Source organism: Thalassophryne amazonica, chromosome 22 (genome assembly GCF_902500255.1).
Source record: "Thalassophryne amazonica chromosome 22, fThaAma1.1, whole genome shotgun sequence".
Taxonomy (NCBI): domain Eukaryota; kingdom Metazoa; phylum Chordata; class Actinopteri; order Batrachoidiformes; family Batrachoididae; genus Thalassophryne; species Thalassophryne amazonica.
Genome location: NC_047124.1, coordinates 27979767 through 27997627, shown reverse-complemented (window position 1 = coordinate 27997627; position 17861 = coordinate 27979767). Strand labels below are relative to the sequence as shown.

The 17861-nt window shown below is 40.1% G+C and overlaps 1 protein-coding gene across 14 annotated transcripts in view; it reads right to left on the bottom strand.

Moving 5' to 3' along the window:
- wnk1b (WNK lysine deficient protein kinase 1b) overlaps positions 1-17861 on the bottom strand; it is a 231931-nt gene that overhangs the window by 53706 nt on the left and 160364 nt on the right. For all 14 annotated transcript variants that reach the window (XM_034163660.1, XM_034163662.1, XM_034163665.1 and 11 more), the window contains 8 exons: positions 10986-11206; positions 8956-9113; positions 5027-5115; positions 2572-2711; positions 2061-2140; positions 1682-1861; positions 1347-1416; positions 524-705 (listed from right to left, as the gene is read on the bottom strand). In XM_034163660.1, the coding sequence (XP_034019551.1) occupies positions 524-705; positions 1347-1416; positions 1682-1861; positions 2061-2140; positions 2572-2711; positions 5027-5115; positions 8956-9113; positions 10986-11206 (1120 nt within the window). The remainder of the gene's footprint in view (positions 1-523; positions 706-1346; positions 1417-1681; positions 1862-2060; positions 2141-2571; positions 2712-5026; positions 5116-8955; positions 9114-10985; positions 11207-17861) is intronic.

Below are 17861 nucleotides of genomic sequence, written 5' to 3'. Positions count from 1 at the left end.
ATATATATATATATATATATATATATATATATATATATACACAGATGTGTCGACGAGGCATTACTAAGCTGTGGACAGACGGGAATTGATTTTAATATACAGTAAAAGGATGACGTGACATCTCGGAAAGTGAATGGCTGACTAGCTGTGCTACTGGTTTTCTCAAACAAACTGGCTAAGCTACTGTTATTGCTAAGCTACTGGCTTTTTCAGACTTCACTGTGGGTCACGTGGCTGGTTAGCAAAAAATAAATTACATAAAAAAAACAAAAAAAAACACAACTACATTCCGGTATTTCTCTTCTTCACTTCAGGTCACAGGTGATCATATGCAAACAAAATCCCATGCATATAGTTCCTATTCCACTCACAAATGCTGCAAACTTCACTGCAGCTCACGCCCACTCCAGCACAAAATGCATCATCAGCGTGCAAGTTACCGCAAGACATGATGGGGTTGCTACAATGCAAACTAAGAGACGCGGTAATGAGCTAGCATGACTTGGACGACGTCGATACTCACCACTGGTTGCGGTGGTTGGGTATAGACTGGGTGTTGATGTGGGGCAGCGGAAGGAGTAGGGGGGTAGGGGGTGGGGGGCTGGGAGGAGGGGGGGCAGCTGTATGACATGGTCAGCTGACCCAGGTGAGGGGAATCTGAGGAGAAAAGGGAAGAACCCTGGCTGCTGTCCCCACCTCCTTCAGCTATAAGAGAAAGATGTAGACAGAAAACACAATTTGTTGCAGAATCAGCCACAAGGTCCACAGACTCGCAACAACATTTGATGGAACTCACAGATGGGGTAGGGGTTAACTAATCTTAGCGCCATAAATGTTTCAAACCAACAATAAGTTAATTTGTTATTGGTTACTCAGAACTGCCCTTAAGTCTCCCCACTACCCAAAAGAACAAGGCCATTAGGGTCAAAGGAAAGGTTTTTTTATTATTATTATTATTTCCACCAGGCTTGATACATAGATGAACATCAACCCCAGAAAGAAACAAAAAACCTACATGGGATCTGTTTTGGCAAAGGTCAAGGTCAAAAATGATGAATTCTCAATCCCATATCCACCAAACTTGGCACGCATATGTGGATGAGCTCTGGAATTATCCACCAAGGCCAAATGTGCCAAAGGTCAATCATTTTGGTCAAATTCATGTCTGCCTGTCTGTTTCTTGGTCTACTCTTCTATCAAACTTGGCATAGTCTGCCAGAGGACAATCATTTGGCTGAAGGTCAAGGTCACTGGGCTTAAATGTCTGATTGACATAGACATTATTGTCTTCATTCAGAAGGGTATCACTAATAATTAGCAACACTGAGCAGTAACAGTAAACCTACAGATGAGTGAGAGGCTCCTCTGGTGATAGTGAATTTGCTGTTGATCTACTTCAGTTTCTTCAGCTTCAACCTGCGTGCAAACAAACAAAAATCACAATGTCCATTGATTTTTTTAAAACTGGGAAAAGTAGTATACAGTCATTCTTTATGACCACTGACAAAAAACACACACACACACAAAAATGACAGGTGGACTATCTTGAGCTTCTACATCCGCCTAACTTATCCCAAAGTGCTTCTATATAAAAATTGGTTGACAGGATAGACAGGCACCACAAGATACACCACTAACCTGTGGACTAGCAAAAGAAACATCATATAACAATGTCACAAACCTGTGTGTGTGATGGTTTGGGTGTTTCTTGTTGTTGTTGTTCCAATTCCAGTTTCCTCTTCTCCTGTTCTTCACGTACCAGTTGTCTCTGTTCCCTTTTCCTCCGGATTAGAGACACACGGTCCTTGATCGCCTTGGTCATGGTCTTATGATCGCCCTCTGCAACATAGCCAGACTCAACCTGCAGGATTAATCAAAGTTGCACACATTGCGAACATTTTGGGCATAAAGTCCTATTTCTCACCTCCTTCCTCCACATTCATGCATCACGCCTTCATTTTTCTATCTATGCTTTGACACAATCATCCCTTTCTTCTCCCATTCTTCTTTCTAAGTGTCACTCATCCCTTTGTATTTTCTGTTTCTGAAACCACTCTCACCATTTCCTGCGCCACATCTTCAGGGACATCTTTATTCAGGTCAAAAGAGAATTCGATGGCTTCATTGTCTTTGTATTTTCCTGTTGGGGGGAATCAGAGGAATTAAGCATAACTAGATCCTTAAAGGAGAGTCAGCGGTTTGTTAAATATACTTATGCCTCTATTAAGTACTTTACAATGCCTCTATATGTGATAATCTACAGTATTAGATATTAAAAAATATCTCTTTGTTAGCGCTATTAGTGTAATGGCCTGAATACAAGACGGCTCTGATTATAAGACAACACCCCCAACATTTTTCTAGACATTTTTGGAAAAATACTTTCTGAAGAACAAATCATGTCTTTGAAAAAATAAAAAAAGGAAATGTTACAGGAAAACCTAATAAAAGCCCAGAGAGAGAGAGAGAGAGAGAGAGAGAGAGAGAGAGAGAGAGAGAGAGAGAGAGAGAGAGAGAGACGAGACAGAGACAGAGAGAGAGAGAGAGAGATGGGCTGAACAGACTCCTTGCCTTTGAGCTTTTTAACATCTTCTATCCGGAGCCAAAGTTTGATAGCGATCATTTCACCATCATCTTCTTCCGCGAGTTCGACCCTGACCCCCGTGTCCTCCTGGAAGAAGGCATGGTTCAACAGGATCTTGATAGCGTACCTAGAGAAGCAAAAAAAAAAAAAAAAAAAAAAAATTAAAGAGAAGATTCACCAAGCTTGAAAGCATTTTTAAGAAACAAAGCAAATGAGGTTTTTGATGGACCAGCTGCATTTTTACTGGTGCGCCTTAAAAAATTGGAATATTATGAAAACATTCAATATTTTTGTCACATATTTCAGAGTGTGAAAATTTTACATATTCTAGTTTCAGTACATAGAAACTAAAATGTTTCAATCATTTTTTTTAATTTTAATTTTGTTAATTATGGTCTACAGAATGCATATCTCAAAATATTACAATATTTCAGAGTATCTGGGTTTTTTTTTTTTTTGTTGTTTTGGGTTTTTTTGGGGGGGGGGGGCTAAGGCTTTATAATACAGAAATATCTAACTTCTGAAAAGTATGTTCATTTATGCACTCAGTATTTGGTTATGGCTCCTTTTGAAAAAAAATCCTGCCTCAGTACAGTGTGGCTTGGAGGTGATCAGTGTGTGCACCTGCTGAGATGTTCTGGAAGTCCAGGTTGCTTTGACAGCAGCCTTCAGGTCATCTGGATTGTTTAGTCTGGTGTCTCTTATGTTCCTCTTGATAATACCCCTTAAAGAATCTATGAGGGATTATCTGTGGGATCAATCAAGTACAGTAATTTCATGGTCAGAAAATCAGGTACTAGTAGTTTTGGTACTGTGGGCAGGTGCCAAGTTTTGCTGGAAGCTTGTCAGCAAATGGAAACACAAAATGCTCTAAAGTCTCCTGGTAGAGGACTGGGTTGGCTTTGGACTTGATAAAACACAGTGGACCAACACCAGCAGAAACCCAAATCATCACAGACTGTGGAAACTTCACACTGCACTTCAAGAACCTTGGATTTTGTGTCTCTCCACTCTTCCTCCAGACTCTGGGACCTTGATTTCCAAAATGAAAAATTTACTTTTATCTTAATAAAGAGGACTTTGGACTACTCAGATGAGGAGCAGTCCAGTTCTTCTTCCTCCTTATCCTGGGCAAGACACTTCTAACAGTCTGTAGTTCAGGACTGGCTTGGCACCAGGAATACAACACTTGTAACCCATTTCCTCCACATGTCTGTGCACAGTGGTTCCAGCCTCAGTCCACTCCTTGTGAAGCTTCCCGAAGTTCCTGAATCGGCTTTGCCTCACAATCTTCTCAAGGCTGTGGTTGTCCCTGTTGCTTGTGCATCTTTTCCGACCCCACTTTCCCGACTATGCTTTGATCACAAACATTGTGAGCTTTCAACATTGACCTTCTGTGGCTTCATCTCATTGTTGAAAATGTCTGTGAGTATCTTCTGAACAGCTATCACTTCAGTCTTCCCCATGATTGTGGCTGTGTGTACTGAACCAGATTTGGAAGATTCATGCTATTCATACTGCATAAATAGGGACTTGAAATAAAATTTTCAAATATTCTGAGCTATACATCTTTATTTATTTATTTATTTTTTGCAGCTGTGGGCTGCAATTATCAAAATTAAATTTAAAAATTGATTGAAACATTTTAGTTTCTACATACTGAAAGTAGAATACATAGAATTTTCACTATCAGAAACACCTGATAAAAAAATACTGAACTTTTTCATGATATTCTAATTTTGAGACAACTGTATATTGACAAGATTTAAGCTGAATGTTTGAATACCGTTCTGCCATTTCATTACTATAGATGTAAATCCTAACAAAAGAATGTGATGTCCAAATTGAATTTATTTTTCCAGTAAAATAGAGCAACACTGCAGGATGACACTCACACTTGCTGTCAGTTTTGTTGTTTTTTAAAATGAATTTGTAACACATTTTAAATATTTTCTTAGATTTGTGACAATAATGTCACCATAATGTTCTGAACCCAAAAGACCAGAAAAATGGAGTTTAACCGCTGTTTTACAACATGATCAGATTAACTACAAGATGAGGGTAAGAAAAAAAGATAAGACAAATGTTTGAGTTTCACTTCTAAAGCAGATTGTAAGAGACTGTGGTGGAGGTTTTGGCTGATTGGTCAGATGGACAAAGACAACTTATTTTGAGACGCTGATAAAAGCAAATTGAGACAACAATAATATAATGAAAGATTATATTTCTTGTGCAACATTGAGTGAAACTGTATTCAAAAAGCTCCCATTCATTTTAGTTGTAAAATGTAACGCATGATGTATTTTATTTCATCGTCCTTTCAGACTGAATGGAAGTGGAACCGTAACTGCAGCACAGTTAAAGAGCAAACTGCCCAAAATGTCAAAGAATTTGAAAGAAGTCACTTAAAACCACTGTACTTTGTGTTTAAATGCGTATCACCTCTCGTCCTTGTTGGTTCTGATGCAGCCGTCAATAATTTCCTTGACTTCGGGAATGGCTACCTTGTCAAAGCTGCCAGGCTTCACGCCCTAAAATGTTACACACAAAAGACAACAAATATCAACATGCTGTACCCACAAAATCTACAGTGATACTGGACAAAATGAGGTCATATTTGTTCCTGGTACGTTTTGGCACTTTTTCTCTGGCTGTAAGAACTGAAGGCTTCACATGGTTCCAAAAGAGGACTGAAAATATGGTGTGTGAGGCCAAAAATGTAGTGAATGTTAAATTGTATTTTAAATTCAATCATTTCCTGAAAATGTCTGCAAAATATAGGTTTAGATATTAGTGTGTTGTTAATCATATTGTCAGTTAATGGCTTATAATCTAATTTGTGCAAAGCAGGTTTAATTATTATTATTAAAGGATGTTGTGTATTATTAATTCACAGCTCTGTTGGTGTTGTTTGGCATTAATATGTAATGCATTTTCACAGGGACAAATATTCTAAGGGTGTCACAAATATGGATAATCTCTGGTCACGACCCTGTAAAATCCAAACCAGTTTTAAGGTGCTCGACTCACCAAAACATTGACTCCTTAAAGCTACTTTAAAGATCAATAAATATGAGACATGACGGTGGACAGACAGAAGATTCATCAAGCAAAACTTACCGAGAACTTCCACAGAAAGCTTAAAGTGGAGCAGAGAACAACGCTGTCTGACTGGCTCCAAGTCAAAGCTGCCGGCTTCGCTGACCACCTGACATTTTTCCCCTCAATCTGTTTGTTCCAGAAAGTGACCACGTCCTGTCTTCCTGTCCAACTTACTCTGCTGGACCTCAACTCCTCCACCCCTTTCCCAAAAAATGTCTCCCTTTCTCTCTTTCTAAAGTGCACACAGACTTGAGGACCAAACAAAGTTAACACTGATAACTGAGGAACTGAGGCTGATTGAAACTAATGAACGTTCTGGAAGAATCAGAATCACAAAACAGCATGCGGCTGGTTAAGTATACTGCAGAAGTCCTCACACCACAGGGTCAGGATAAAAAAAAAAAGAAAAAAAAAAAGTTAAGACAGGTCAGGGACTTGTTTTGAAAAAACTGCCCAACATGATAAAACATGGATGCTTCAAATGGCAAATTATTTCAACACTAAAGTCTACATCATGTTATTGTCAGCAGGGAGTTTAGTAATCAACAATAAGTTGATAATGACAAAACTGATTAAGATATTTGTTTATATGCTGCATCTTAACACAATTTCTATTAATTATCCAGCATATGTCTTCAGAAGTATATTTAAAATACTTTAAATATCTACTTTATGCTAGGAAATCCAGGATGAACGGGCCTGAGGGCCTACACAGGTCTTAAGTCCTCTTTTCAATGTGAACAAGCACCAGAGCTTAGAAAGCATTTATTTATTTATTTATTTTTATTTTTTGGCGAAGACAGACAAAAACACTTCTAATCGACCTGAAATACTGAAAAAAAAAGTTATCTATCGGGCTTTAAGGATGGGGGGGAATAGAATTTTTAAATGATGATGGAAACAACCAGTAAATGTCCACAGATATGCATATATGTAGATATTCACACTCCCCACTAAGAATACAATTTTTAGAAAAAAATGAATAAATAAGGGGTCTAACATCAATAGAAATTCAGAATGTGAAAGGAAACATATGTACTTGAAGATTAAAAAAAAAACAGGCAATATTAAAAGGTAAAGTTCTTTCTGCTTCTCACTTGAGGTTGCCACAGCAGCTCATATGTGGATGTGCACGTTGAAATTGGCAAACGTTTGACACCAGACGCCCTTCCTGACACAACTCCACGTGACATGGAGAATGGGCAGAGGTGGTCTTAAACAAGGAACCTTCTGCTCTCAAAACAGCCTCAATACCCGCTTGTCCACCATGCTGCCCAGCTGACTCAACAGAGTAAAAGGTTCTTTAAAAACATAGAATCCGCTGATTATTCACAATAATTTCACTTCCACTCGAGTCAGCTGGATTTTATTTGTTATCGTATTACCATGTTGCTTCCCAGGGAATTCCCCTTTGACTGTCCATCCATCCATCCATTTTCTTCCACTTATCCTAGGTCGGGTCGCGGGGCAGCAGCTCAAGCAAAGCCGCCCAGACCTCCCGATCCACACACACCTCCCCCAGCTCCTCCGGGGGAACCCTGAAGCATTCCCAAGCCAGCTGAAAGACGTAGTCCCTCCAGCATGATCTGGGTCTTCTCCAGGGCCTCCTCCCGATGGGACGTGTCCAGAACACCTCTCCAGCGAGGCGTCCCCTTGACTGTATGGTTCAATTTTCAATTTCGATTTATTTTCATTTATATAGCGCCAAATCACAAAAGAGTCGCCTCAAGGCGCTTCACACAAACAAGGTCTAACCTCACTAATCCCCAGAGCAGCAGTGGTAAAGAAAGACTACTTCTGAGGAAGAAACCTCAAGCAGACCAGACTCAAAGGGGTGACCCTCTGCTTGGGCCATACTACAGACATAAATTACAGAACAATTTACAAAAAGAATATACAGGTACTTTATACCTGTTTATTTATACCTGTATTGTGGTACTTTCACACCATGGTTGTGGTCTGAAAGTACCTGCTGTGCAATTCGTACTTGCCCTTTAATTATTGTAGTTAACAAATTACGCACAAGACCAGATAATTAAGAATTTCAATGGTCACCTAATGTTTAGTCAATGAGCGTAAGAGTGGAGAAGCTGTAAAGAGGGAGTAGGCAGACGAAATTAAAAGAAACAGGTGAATGAAGAACACTGCTGCCACCTGAAGGCTGTTTGTGTGATTGTTAGTGAGATATAACGACACCAGACTATATCCGATTACATAATTAAATATGTGGAATGGTTAAAAATGATCTGAGAGGGGAAAACATTTTTACTGTGTAACTCTTAGAAAGTCCCAACACACAAAAACCCAGCTGTGTAGCGACTGGTTGAGTTTAACACAAGATCTTTCGTCTAAATGCTGCTGTGATTTTGATTTTGGGAAAGTAAAATGTAGGTATAGAAGGGGATAAGGATGCAAGAGAGGTAGAGTGTATGCAAGATGGACATTGATCTAGATGAACTTTCTTGATTTATTCTCCCCATAAAGCTTCAAAAATTGAGTACTGAGTCAGTTGAAGACAAGAAGAAACCATAAGAGAGCAGTGACGGTAGTTAATTTATATGGATGCACATTTTAGACTCGCCCAGCAGGTGCCAGTGTTCAGCACGTTTTCTTTTTGATACAGACTCCAGAACACAGGTCTGAAACAGGTTTGGAAATGTTCCTGAACAGCGTTTTGAGTTAGCTATCACTAATTCGCAGTCACAACAAGAAGTTTTGGCATCATCTCTAGCCCCACCTTCTATCTATTCTTTAATTCTACTTTTAATTTCCCATTCTGTTGTATACTTTGTCCTGTATTTGCCCAAAGAGTGGTCATTCTGTTTGTCCGAACAGTTGCTGGAGAACACACACACAACTTTTTTTTCCCTCTTGAGGCAGAGAAAGGTGCAGCGAGAGAGAGAGAGAGACAGAGAGAGAGAGAGAGAGAGAGAGAGAGAGAGAGAGAGAGAGAGAGACGAAGATTAAAAAAACAAACCGAAAAAAGCAGTTAGTGCAAAAACAAAATCATATGACTGGATCTGCATCGGCTCATGCCAAACCTATTAATACAGTCAGTAAACAAGAACAGAGGGAGTGGTTGAGAGGCGTAAGGTGGAGATCGGGGGGGATGACAGGGTGGTTTGCAAACAAAACATAACCACACAACATACTGGTGGCTCCACTCAAACTCTGCGGCCTTTCAGCAATCGCAGCTGAAGAAATGCTTCGAATCTGACTGCCAATCAAAAAAAAAAACAAAAAAAACTGTCTAGGACATGAAGACTTACACTCGTCACTCGTTTGTAGATCTGGGCAGCATTTTGACATTCAGAGTAGGGATATTCTGACGTAGCCATCTCCAACATACACATCCCAAAGGCGTAGACATCTACAGATTCATCATACTTCTCCTCATACATCTCTGGAGCCATAAACTCAGGGGTACCTGATTAAAGATATATATTTTTAGAAAAAAGAAACAGACGAGATGAACAATTTCAAGATGCTCGCTTTGAGTCATTTATACTGTACATTGTATACAGGTTTTGCACAGGCAGCAACCACATTGGCTGATTATTTTTTAAATGTGAGGAACAGCTCTAAACGAGAGGCACTTTTCTGGGCACACTAGGACTTTTATAAAAATGTACCACTGACAAATCAGCACCCAATTTAGCATAGCCATATATATGTCAACAAATCTGTGTCAACACAATATTTACATTCTAAAGTTGTGGTTGATGGGAAGCTTTATGCAAACTACCTCCATGACTGCCATATTTAAGGGTTTAGTTCAAAGTCACTGGGGTCAAATGTAAATGTTAAAATTTGTACACATTTGTAGGTGGGTTTTGGAATCGATCAGATTTGGTCAAATTTACTGAAGGTCAGTCATTATATGGGTCGAGGTCATTGCGGTCAAAAGTCAAAATTTTAGTTTTTCACCAAACGCAGCACATTATATGCAGGTATGTTCTGGAACTGGCCAAGCAAAGTCAGATTCATCAAAGGTCAATAATCACTGAGGTCTAGGTCATGGCTGCCCATCTGTCTGTTGGCCTACAACTCCAGGTCCATTGCCGATTTCTAATAAACATCTTATGTCAACGAAGACTGGAAGACCCCGAAACTGCTCTTAAATAATTCACTTTGGGAAAGGTCAAGGAATTTGATTTGCAACCTGATTTGGACTGGCAAAGTCAGCCAGAGGTCAATCATTTGGGTGAAGGTCCAGGAAATTGGGGTCAAATGTCAGATTGCCATAGCCCTTACTGTGTTCACGCCTCATGGGTACCATTACAGAGTATGTAACATTTAATCAGCTCATCTACTCCCCAGTATCTTCCTATGTGTAAGTACAAAGTGTAGATTTCAGGTTATTGAATTAGACAGAGACAGAGGTAAAACTAACATCACGTCCAATTATATGTTGCATATGAAGAAGTAATAGCAGTGCAGGGCTCATAAACTATTTTCTTAGACTACTCAAAATGATAACCACAGCTAACCTACATAATGGCATTTACATAAGCAACATAGCTTCAAAATAAACTGGTGAGTTTAATAGACTCATTATAGCACGGTTGAGAACACTGTTCCAAACTTCCAAGAACACAGACACACACACACACACAAATAAAAAATTAACTTGAACATAGTTGACGGTTTAAATTTGCTGAATGACTACTTGTGCCATAGGCTATCTTAGAAATTTTTTATGCAGTGGGTAGATTTCTTCATCCATCTAGGTACTTGAGATTAACTTGATTACTGCTAAGTAGCATTTCATACCTCTCAAATGCTTGAACACATGCTCATGCACAGGCTGTGTGCACGTGAATGTGTGCGATCACCAGAATTCCTGTGAGTAACTGCATAGCTGGATGACTGAAAAGCAGCCAAGTTGCTACAGTATATAGAACACAGCAGACGCTTGTGGGTAGTATATTTAGTGTGTATATGTGTGCAGGGGGTGCAACCGCATCTCCAAGGAGCCTAAACTTATCTTACTACCACACGACGCCTGTATTACTTTTCACATACCTGTGGTTTGCTTTTCCTGACATTTCAGAAGTAGTAAATTTAATCTGCAGTGTGTTTATATCCATGAAGTTTGTGGTTTTGCTCTTACAAAGCACCAAATGTTATTGGCAAGTCATAAATTATCTCAGGATGTTCATGTTCTTAAACAGTTACAATGCTATTTCATCCTGATATACAATGATTTGTTTGTCTACCAACAGGTATGTGTACATGAAAATAAATAAAGCACATCTCCAGTGGTTTTGGAAATGCAACTTCTACTTCTTTTTCATACCTATAACACTTTTGGCAAACGAGGCCCTCTTCAGCGTGGCCAACCCCAGGTCCCCAATCTTCACCGACCCTGTGGGGCCCGTGATGAAGATGTTGTCGCATTTCAGGTCTCTGTGAATAATGGGTGGGGCTCGGGTGTGCAGGAAGTGCAGGCCTTTGAGGATTTGTCTACACCAAGAACGGAGAACCTTGATTTTCATCACCTTGAAGCGCTTCAGGTACCTGCACCACAACAAAGAAAAGCAAAACAGCATGTCAAAAACAGTTAAGTCTACCAGAGTGCTACTTAATTTGGGGTGTGTCCGATTTTGCCATTTTTTGCAACATTTTGGGACTGACATGAAATAATCTATTCAGAGAGTCAGTCTCTTAATAGATTAATGGATCTCTTCCAACCAGCTACAGTGCTCAGCGGACAGAGGCCACTAAAGCTCCCTGAGGTGAAACGGTGAAGCAGGAAAGTGAAGTCTTGCATTTTGTCCATGAGTGTTTATTTTCATTTTGTTTAACTGTGACTTTCCATTCAGGCTTTTGTGTATTCAAACAGCTGTGCATCGCTGGTCCCAAGAGAAGACAACTGATTTCTTCACCGACGGGATACAGAAAGTTGTCCAGCGAAGGTCTAACTGTATAGAAATGGAAGGTGACTATGTGGAAAAGTAATGACACTGCCTTAATAGAGAACATTCCAACCTTTAAGCAAAAATAAAATTTATTATATACTGTTTATTATTGAAATAAGGTCTAGTTCAAAAATAATGAAGCCTAACTGCTGATCTGCATTGCATTTGTCATGAACAAGCCATTATTTTATTTAGCACCATCCAGATTTATCTGAGTTGCCTATAGACTCTTTGACAGGTACTGAAAATTTCATGAAAAAATTCTGCGCGGTTCCAGAGGTATGCACGAAATTTATCCCGAAAATAGCACTTTTTTCATCAATTTTGTGTGACATTGATATTTAGCGTTATCATTTAAAGTTGAATGTTAAAGAAATAATCAATCAATTTTTTTATATATAGTGCCAAATCACAACAAACAGTTGCCCCAAGGCGCTTTATATTGTAAGGCAAGGCCATACAATAATTATGTAAAACCCCAACGGTCAAAACGACCCCCTGTGAGCAAGCACTTGGCTACAGTGGAAGGAAAAACTCCCTTTTAACAGGAAGAAACCTCCAGCAGAACCAGGCTCAGGGAGGGGCAGTCTTCTGCTGGGACTGGTTGGGGCTGAGGGAGGGAACCAGGAAAAAGACATGCTGTGGAGGGAAGCAGAGATCGATCACTAATGATTAAATGCAGAGTGGTGCATACAGAGCAAAAAGAGAAAGAAACAGTGCATCATGGGAACCCCCCAGCAGTCTACGTCTATAGCAGCATAACTAAGGGATGGTTCAGGTCACCTGATCCAGCCCTAACTATAAGCTTTAGCAAAAAGGAAAGTTTTAAGCCTAATCTTAAAAGTAGAGAGGGTGTCTGTCTCCCTGATCTGAACTGGGAGCTGGTTCCACAGGAGAGGAGCCTGAAAGCTGAAGGCTCTGCCTCCCATTCTACTCTTACAAACCCTAGGAACTACAAGTAAGCCTGCAGTCTGAGAGCGAAGCGCTCTATTGGGGTGATATGGTACTACGAGGTCCCTAAGATAAGATGGGACCTGATTATTCAAAACCTTATAAGTAAGAAGAAGAATTTTAAATTCTATTCTAGAATTAACAGGAAGCCAATGAAGAGAGGCCAATATGGGTGAGATATGCTCTCTCCTTCTAGTCCCCGTCAGTACTCTAGCTGCAGCATTTTGAATTAACTGAAGGCTTTTTAGGGAACTTTTAGGACAACCTGATAATAATGAATTACAATAGTCCAGCCTAGAGGAAATAAATGCATGAATTAGTTTTTCAGCATCACTCTGAGACAAGACCTTTCTGATTTTAGAGATATTGCGTAAATGCAAAAAGCAGTCCTACATAGTTTGTTTAATATGCGCTTTGAATGACATATCCTGATCAAAAATGACTCCAAGATTTCTCACAGTATTACTAGAGGTCAGGGTAATGCCATCCAGAGTAAGGATCTGGTTAGACACCATGTTTCTAAGATTTGTGGGGCCAAGTACAATAACTTCAGTTTTATCTGAGTTTAAAAGCATGAAATTAGAGGTCATCCATGTCTTTATGTCTGTAAGACAATCCTGCAGTTTAGCTAATTGGTGTGTGGTCCTCTGGCTTCATGGATAGATAAAGCTGGGTATCATCTGCGTAACAATGAAAATTTAAGCAATACCGTCTAATAATACTGCCTAAGGGAAGCATGTATAAAGTGAATAAAATTGGTCCTAGCACAGAACCTTGTGGAACTCCATAATTAACTTTAGTCTGTGAAGAAGATTCCCCATTTACATGAACAAATTGTAATCTATTAGACAAATATGATTCAAACCACCGCAGCGCAGTGCCATTAATACCTATGGCATGCTCTAATCTCTGTAATAAAATTTTATGGTCAACAGTATCAAAAGCAGCACTGAGGTCTAACAGAACAAGCACAGAGATGAGTCCACTGTCCGAGGCCATAAGAAGATCATTTGTAACCTTCACTAATGCTGTTTCTGTACTATGATGAATTCTAAAACCTGACTGAAACTCTTCAAATATTTTGTCAGTTCGTTTGTTTGTGCTTCATACTAACACACAGTAATACATTTTTGTAAAGGTAGAAATGTCATTTCCTAGAAAAAACATGTTTCTAAAGCAAGGTAAAACTGTCGCAAGCGTAACGCTGAGAATAAGTCCTTGATTTATTTGTGTCAAAACATAAGCTATATCTCCTACTCTGCTTCAATAGAATAATTATATTACTTGTTCAATAATACCAGGAACTAATGGACAGAATTTCTTTGGTTCAGGCTTCTGCAGACTAAAGAAGATACCTCCAACTGTTATCGCAAGCATTACGCTCTAGCACATTATAGTATACGAGGTCTCTTAGATAATAAACCGACCCTTTTATTTTATTTTTTTTAACTATATGGATTTGAATGACATGCGATTACACCAATCATGCTTGAACCCTCATGCGCATGCGTGAGTTTTTTCACACGTGTCGGTGACGTCATTTCCCTGTGGGCAGGCCTTGAGTGAGATGTGGTCCCGCCCTCTCGGCTGAATTCCTTTGTTTCACACGCTGCTCGGACGGCGCGCGTTGCTTATCAAAATTTTTCTGGACCTGTGAGGAATATCCGAGTGGACACTATTCGAGAAATTAAGATGGTTTTCTGTGAAAAGTTTAACGGCTGATGAGAGATTATGGGGTGTTTCTGTCGGTGTAAGGACTTCCCACGGAGCGGGACGTCCTGCAGCGCTTCCAGGCGCTGTCGTCGCCTGTTTCGACCTTAAAACATCCTAATTTAAGGCTTAATTCACCCAGGCATCGTGATAGAACAGAGAAGATTCAGAAGAGGCCGGCATGAGGAATTTATGCGGACATTCCACTGTTTAAGGACATTGTTTTAATGAAAGACGTACGCGCAAATTCGCCGAGTCGTTTCCGTGAGCGACTCGCAAATCTGTGTCGCCGCGACAGGAAAAACACCTCCGTGTTGAAAACCATTTGTAGAATTCAGGCGGCTTTTAAATGGCTTTCAACAAGTGAGTAACTGAGAAATTGTTTAACAGCTTGGGCCTGTTCCAACTTGCCCGTTAAGATTTCCAACGGAGGTGTTTTTCCTGCCGGGTCCAGCCCGACATGCGACTCTGCCCGCACGTTCTTTCATTACAAAATGACCGTTAACAATGGAATGTCCGAATAAACTCCTCATGCCGACTTCTTCTGAAAGTTCTCTGTTCTCTGACGACTTACTGCGTCAACAGAGCCTGAAATGTGGAAGTTTTCAACTTGAAACGGCGAGACGCTGCCGCCTCGAAGCGCATGATCGCCGTCAGGCGCCGTGGACCATCCTTAAAGCGACACTACCAGACCAAAATCTCTCATCAGCCGTTAAAATTTTTACCGAAAACCAGCTGAATTTATTGAATGGTGTCCACTCAGTTGTGCCTTACAGTTTTGAAAAAATTTTTATCAAACAAAGCAACAGTCTCTGAGCCATTCCTAAACAATGAAAAAAATCGACGAGCGGGTGGACGACTCCTCACTCAAAGACTGCCCACAGGCGAATGACGTAACCGACAGGCGTGAAAAAAACTCTAGCATGCCCACGAGGGTTCAAGCATGTCTGATTGTATCACATGTGAATTCAATCCATATGTTTTTGAAAAATAATAAGGTCGGATACTTTTCTAATAGACCTCGTATATGCACTGATCATTTCTAGCAATGACTGAACCGAGACCAATAGAAATATTGAAACTCTGATATACGAATAACCATACCTCGTATAACCATACCTAAAATGATAACATTCACAAAAAAAGACCACTTTAAATTTTGATGGTTATGTCACACTTTGGCTTCATTATTTTGAACTAGGCCAAATGGCATAGGAGGCAGAACTTTTCAGATGACCCTTGTAACTTCGTGCCTGGCGTTATCCCTCTGAGACTAATATCATGATTAATCTGGATCTGGGAGACAGAAAGTCTACATGCCATTGTGACATTTACAAACAGAGTACACACCAGCACTTCTTTCAAGAAGAGAAATGTGTCTCAAGAGGGGTGTCCTGTAATCTCATAAAGGTCAGGAACTCTTACACATTGGTGAGAGGTGAGAACAAGCTGTGGTGTCAGTGTTGCAGAACCACAATTTAAAAGTGACACCCTTTGTGGAGAACGGACTGTCCAACTTCACACAGAAAATTCAGCTAAACAACGTGGTTTTTGTTGTTTAATCTTACTAATTAAAAACTGCACAATGTGTGTATTACATAATTGTTTCCTGACACAGTTGAGAACATTTATCCATTGTTTGCTCACATAATTCTTTCCAGATCTTAGCATGTACTGGGTGGAAAACAGGGAAACATCGTTGATAGGTTACCGGGTCATCCCAAACTAATCACAGACCCACAACCTGCGAGCAATCCAGAGTCTGTAGGAGAAAACTAGAGTCTCCCCAGGAACACAGGGAGAACAGTTTATAAAAGACCAGAATTTAATGTTAAAGTTTATTTCAGTTTGAGTCACAGTGGTATTTCCAGATCGACTCAGTGTTCTACTGAATTCAGCACGCGGCCGTTGCTATTGATGTTAGTTGCGGTTCTGTCAGAGCTGTGAGAACCTGTTCAATTCAACTCAATGTATTTAATTTATATAGTGCCAAATCACAAGAGCTGCTCAAGGCGCTTCACACAAGTAAAGGTCTCACCTTACCAACCCCGAGAGCAAGCCCTAGAACCTGTTCTGAAGTGTAATCAGAGAGGGACACCATCACAGGAGACAGGACGGTGTCCTCTGATCGTGCAGATAAGAATGCGGAGACTTCAAAGGAGATCAATAGCTCTTTTGATTTAATTCTACTCTGCAAATCTTACTGTGTCACATTGTGCAAAATTACATTTTTTGACAGATCAAATTACAGGCTTTGATGTGTAAATTACTCAATTTAATTCAATGTATAACACTTAACATGACTGTTGTGAATAACTGGCGGACACAAACTCTGAGTGACCCCTGCAAAGAATGTGGCTGCAACAGCGATGCCCCAGTTTATACTGGTCGGTCTGAGTCTTGATAAGTAAACCAGAATAGAGCAGCCAGTTACGTATGGCCATGCGCACAACGATCAAAGTGAGACACGTGACATTTCACACACTGGCCAGTGTTGCATCTCGAGATGTCTGGTACACTCACATACTGTTGTCTAAAAACATACAAACTCCATTTTCCCCGACTGCACATATCCAATGTTATCAACCAATACGTGTGTTAAGTCACGTTCAGTTTATTTCGACATGAAGCTATTTCAAAATGATACTTAAAATGTAGATTTATTTTCATTTGTATTCACTATGTCATATTTTCAGTATGTCACTGGATTAATAACCTGTGACGGTCTGGCATTCCATCTAGGGAGAGCTGAAGACTCTCATCCACTTCACACTGCGGTAATCAGAGATCAGCACCGGCCCAATGGACTTCAGGGCCTGTATAGGACTCACTACCAAACCGGTATACAGACACAGAGATGGCATCACTACGAGTTCTTTTTTGTTCTTCCTCTTTCATGGCTATTTGCAAAAGTAAGTTTTTAACAAGATTTATTTGGCTGGAATAGGGAGTCCAAAACTCAAGTACTCTGCAACCCCACTGTGAAATCTGAAAATCTTCTGGGATCCACCCAGATCTTTGATCATAATTTTAATAAACACATGGGATTTCAGTATATATATATATATATATACACACGAGGGTTGTCAAAGTATAGGTCCTTTTTATTTTTTTCAAAAACTATATGGATTTCATTCATATGTTTTTACGTCAGACATGCTTGAACCCTCGTGCGCATGCGTGAGTTTTTCCATGCCTGTCGGTGACGTCATTCGGCTGTGAGCACTCCTTGTGGGAAGAGTCGTCCAGCCCCTCGTCGGAATTCCTTTGTCTGAGAAGTTGCTGAGAGACTGGCGCTTTGTTTGATCAAAATTTTTTCTAAACCTGTGAGACACATCGAAGTGGACACGGTTCGAAAAATTAAGCTGTGGACCAACATTCCACAGGCCACAATTGACAACCTGATCAACTCTATGCGAAGGAGATGTGTTGCACTGCATGAGACAATTGGTGGTCACACCAGATACTGACTGGTATCCCCCCCAATAAAACAAAACTGCACCTTTCAGAGTGGCCTTTTATTGTGGACAGTCTAAGGCACACCTGTGCACTAATCATGGTGTCTAATCAGTATCTTGGTATGGCACACCTGT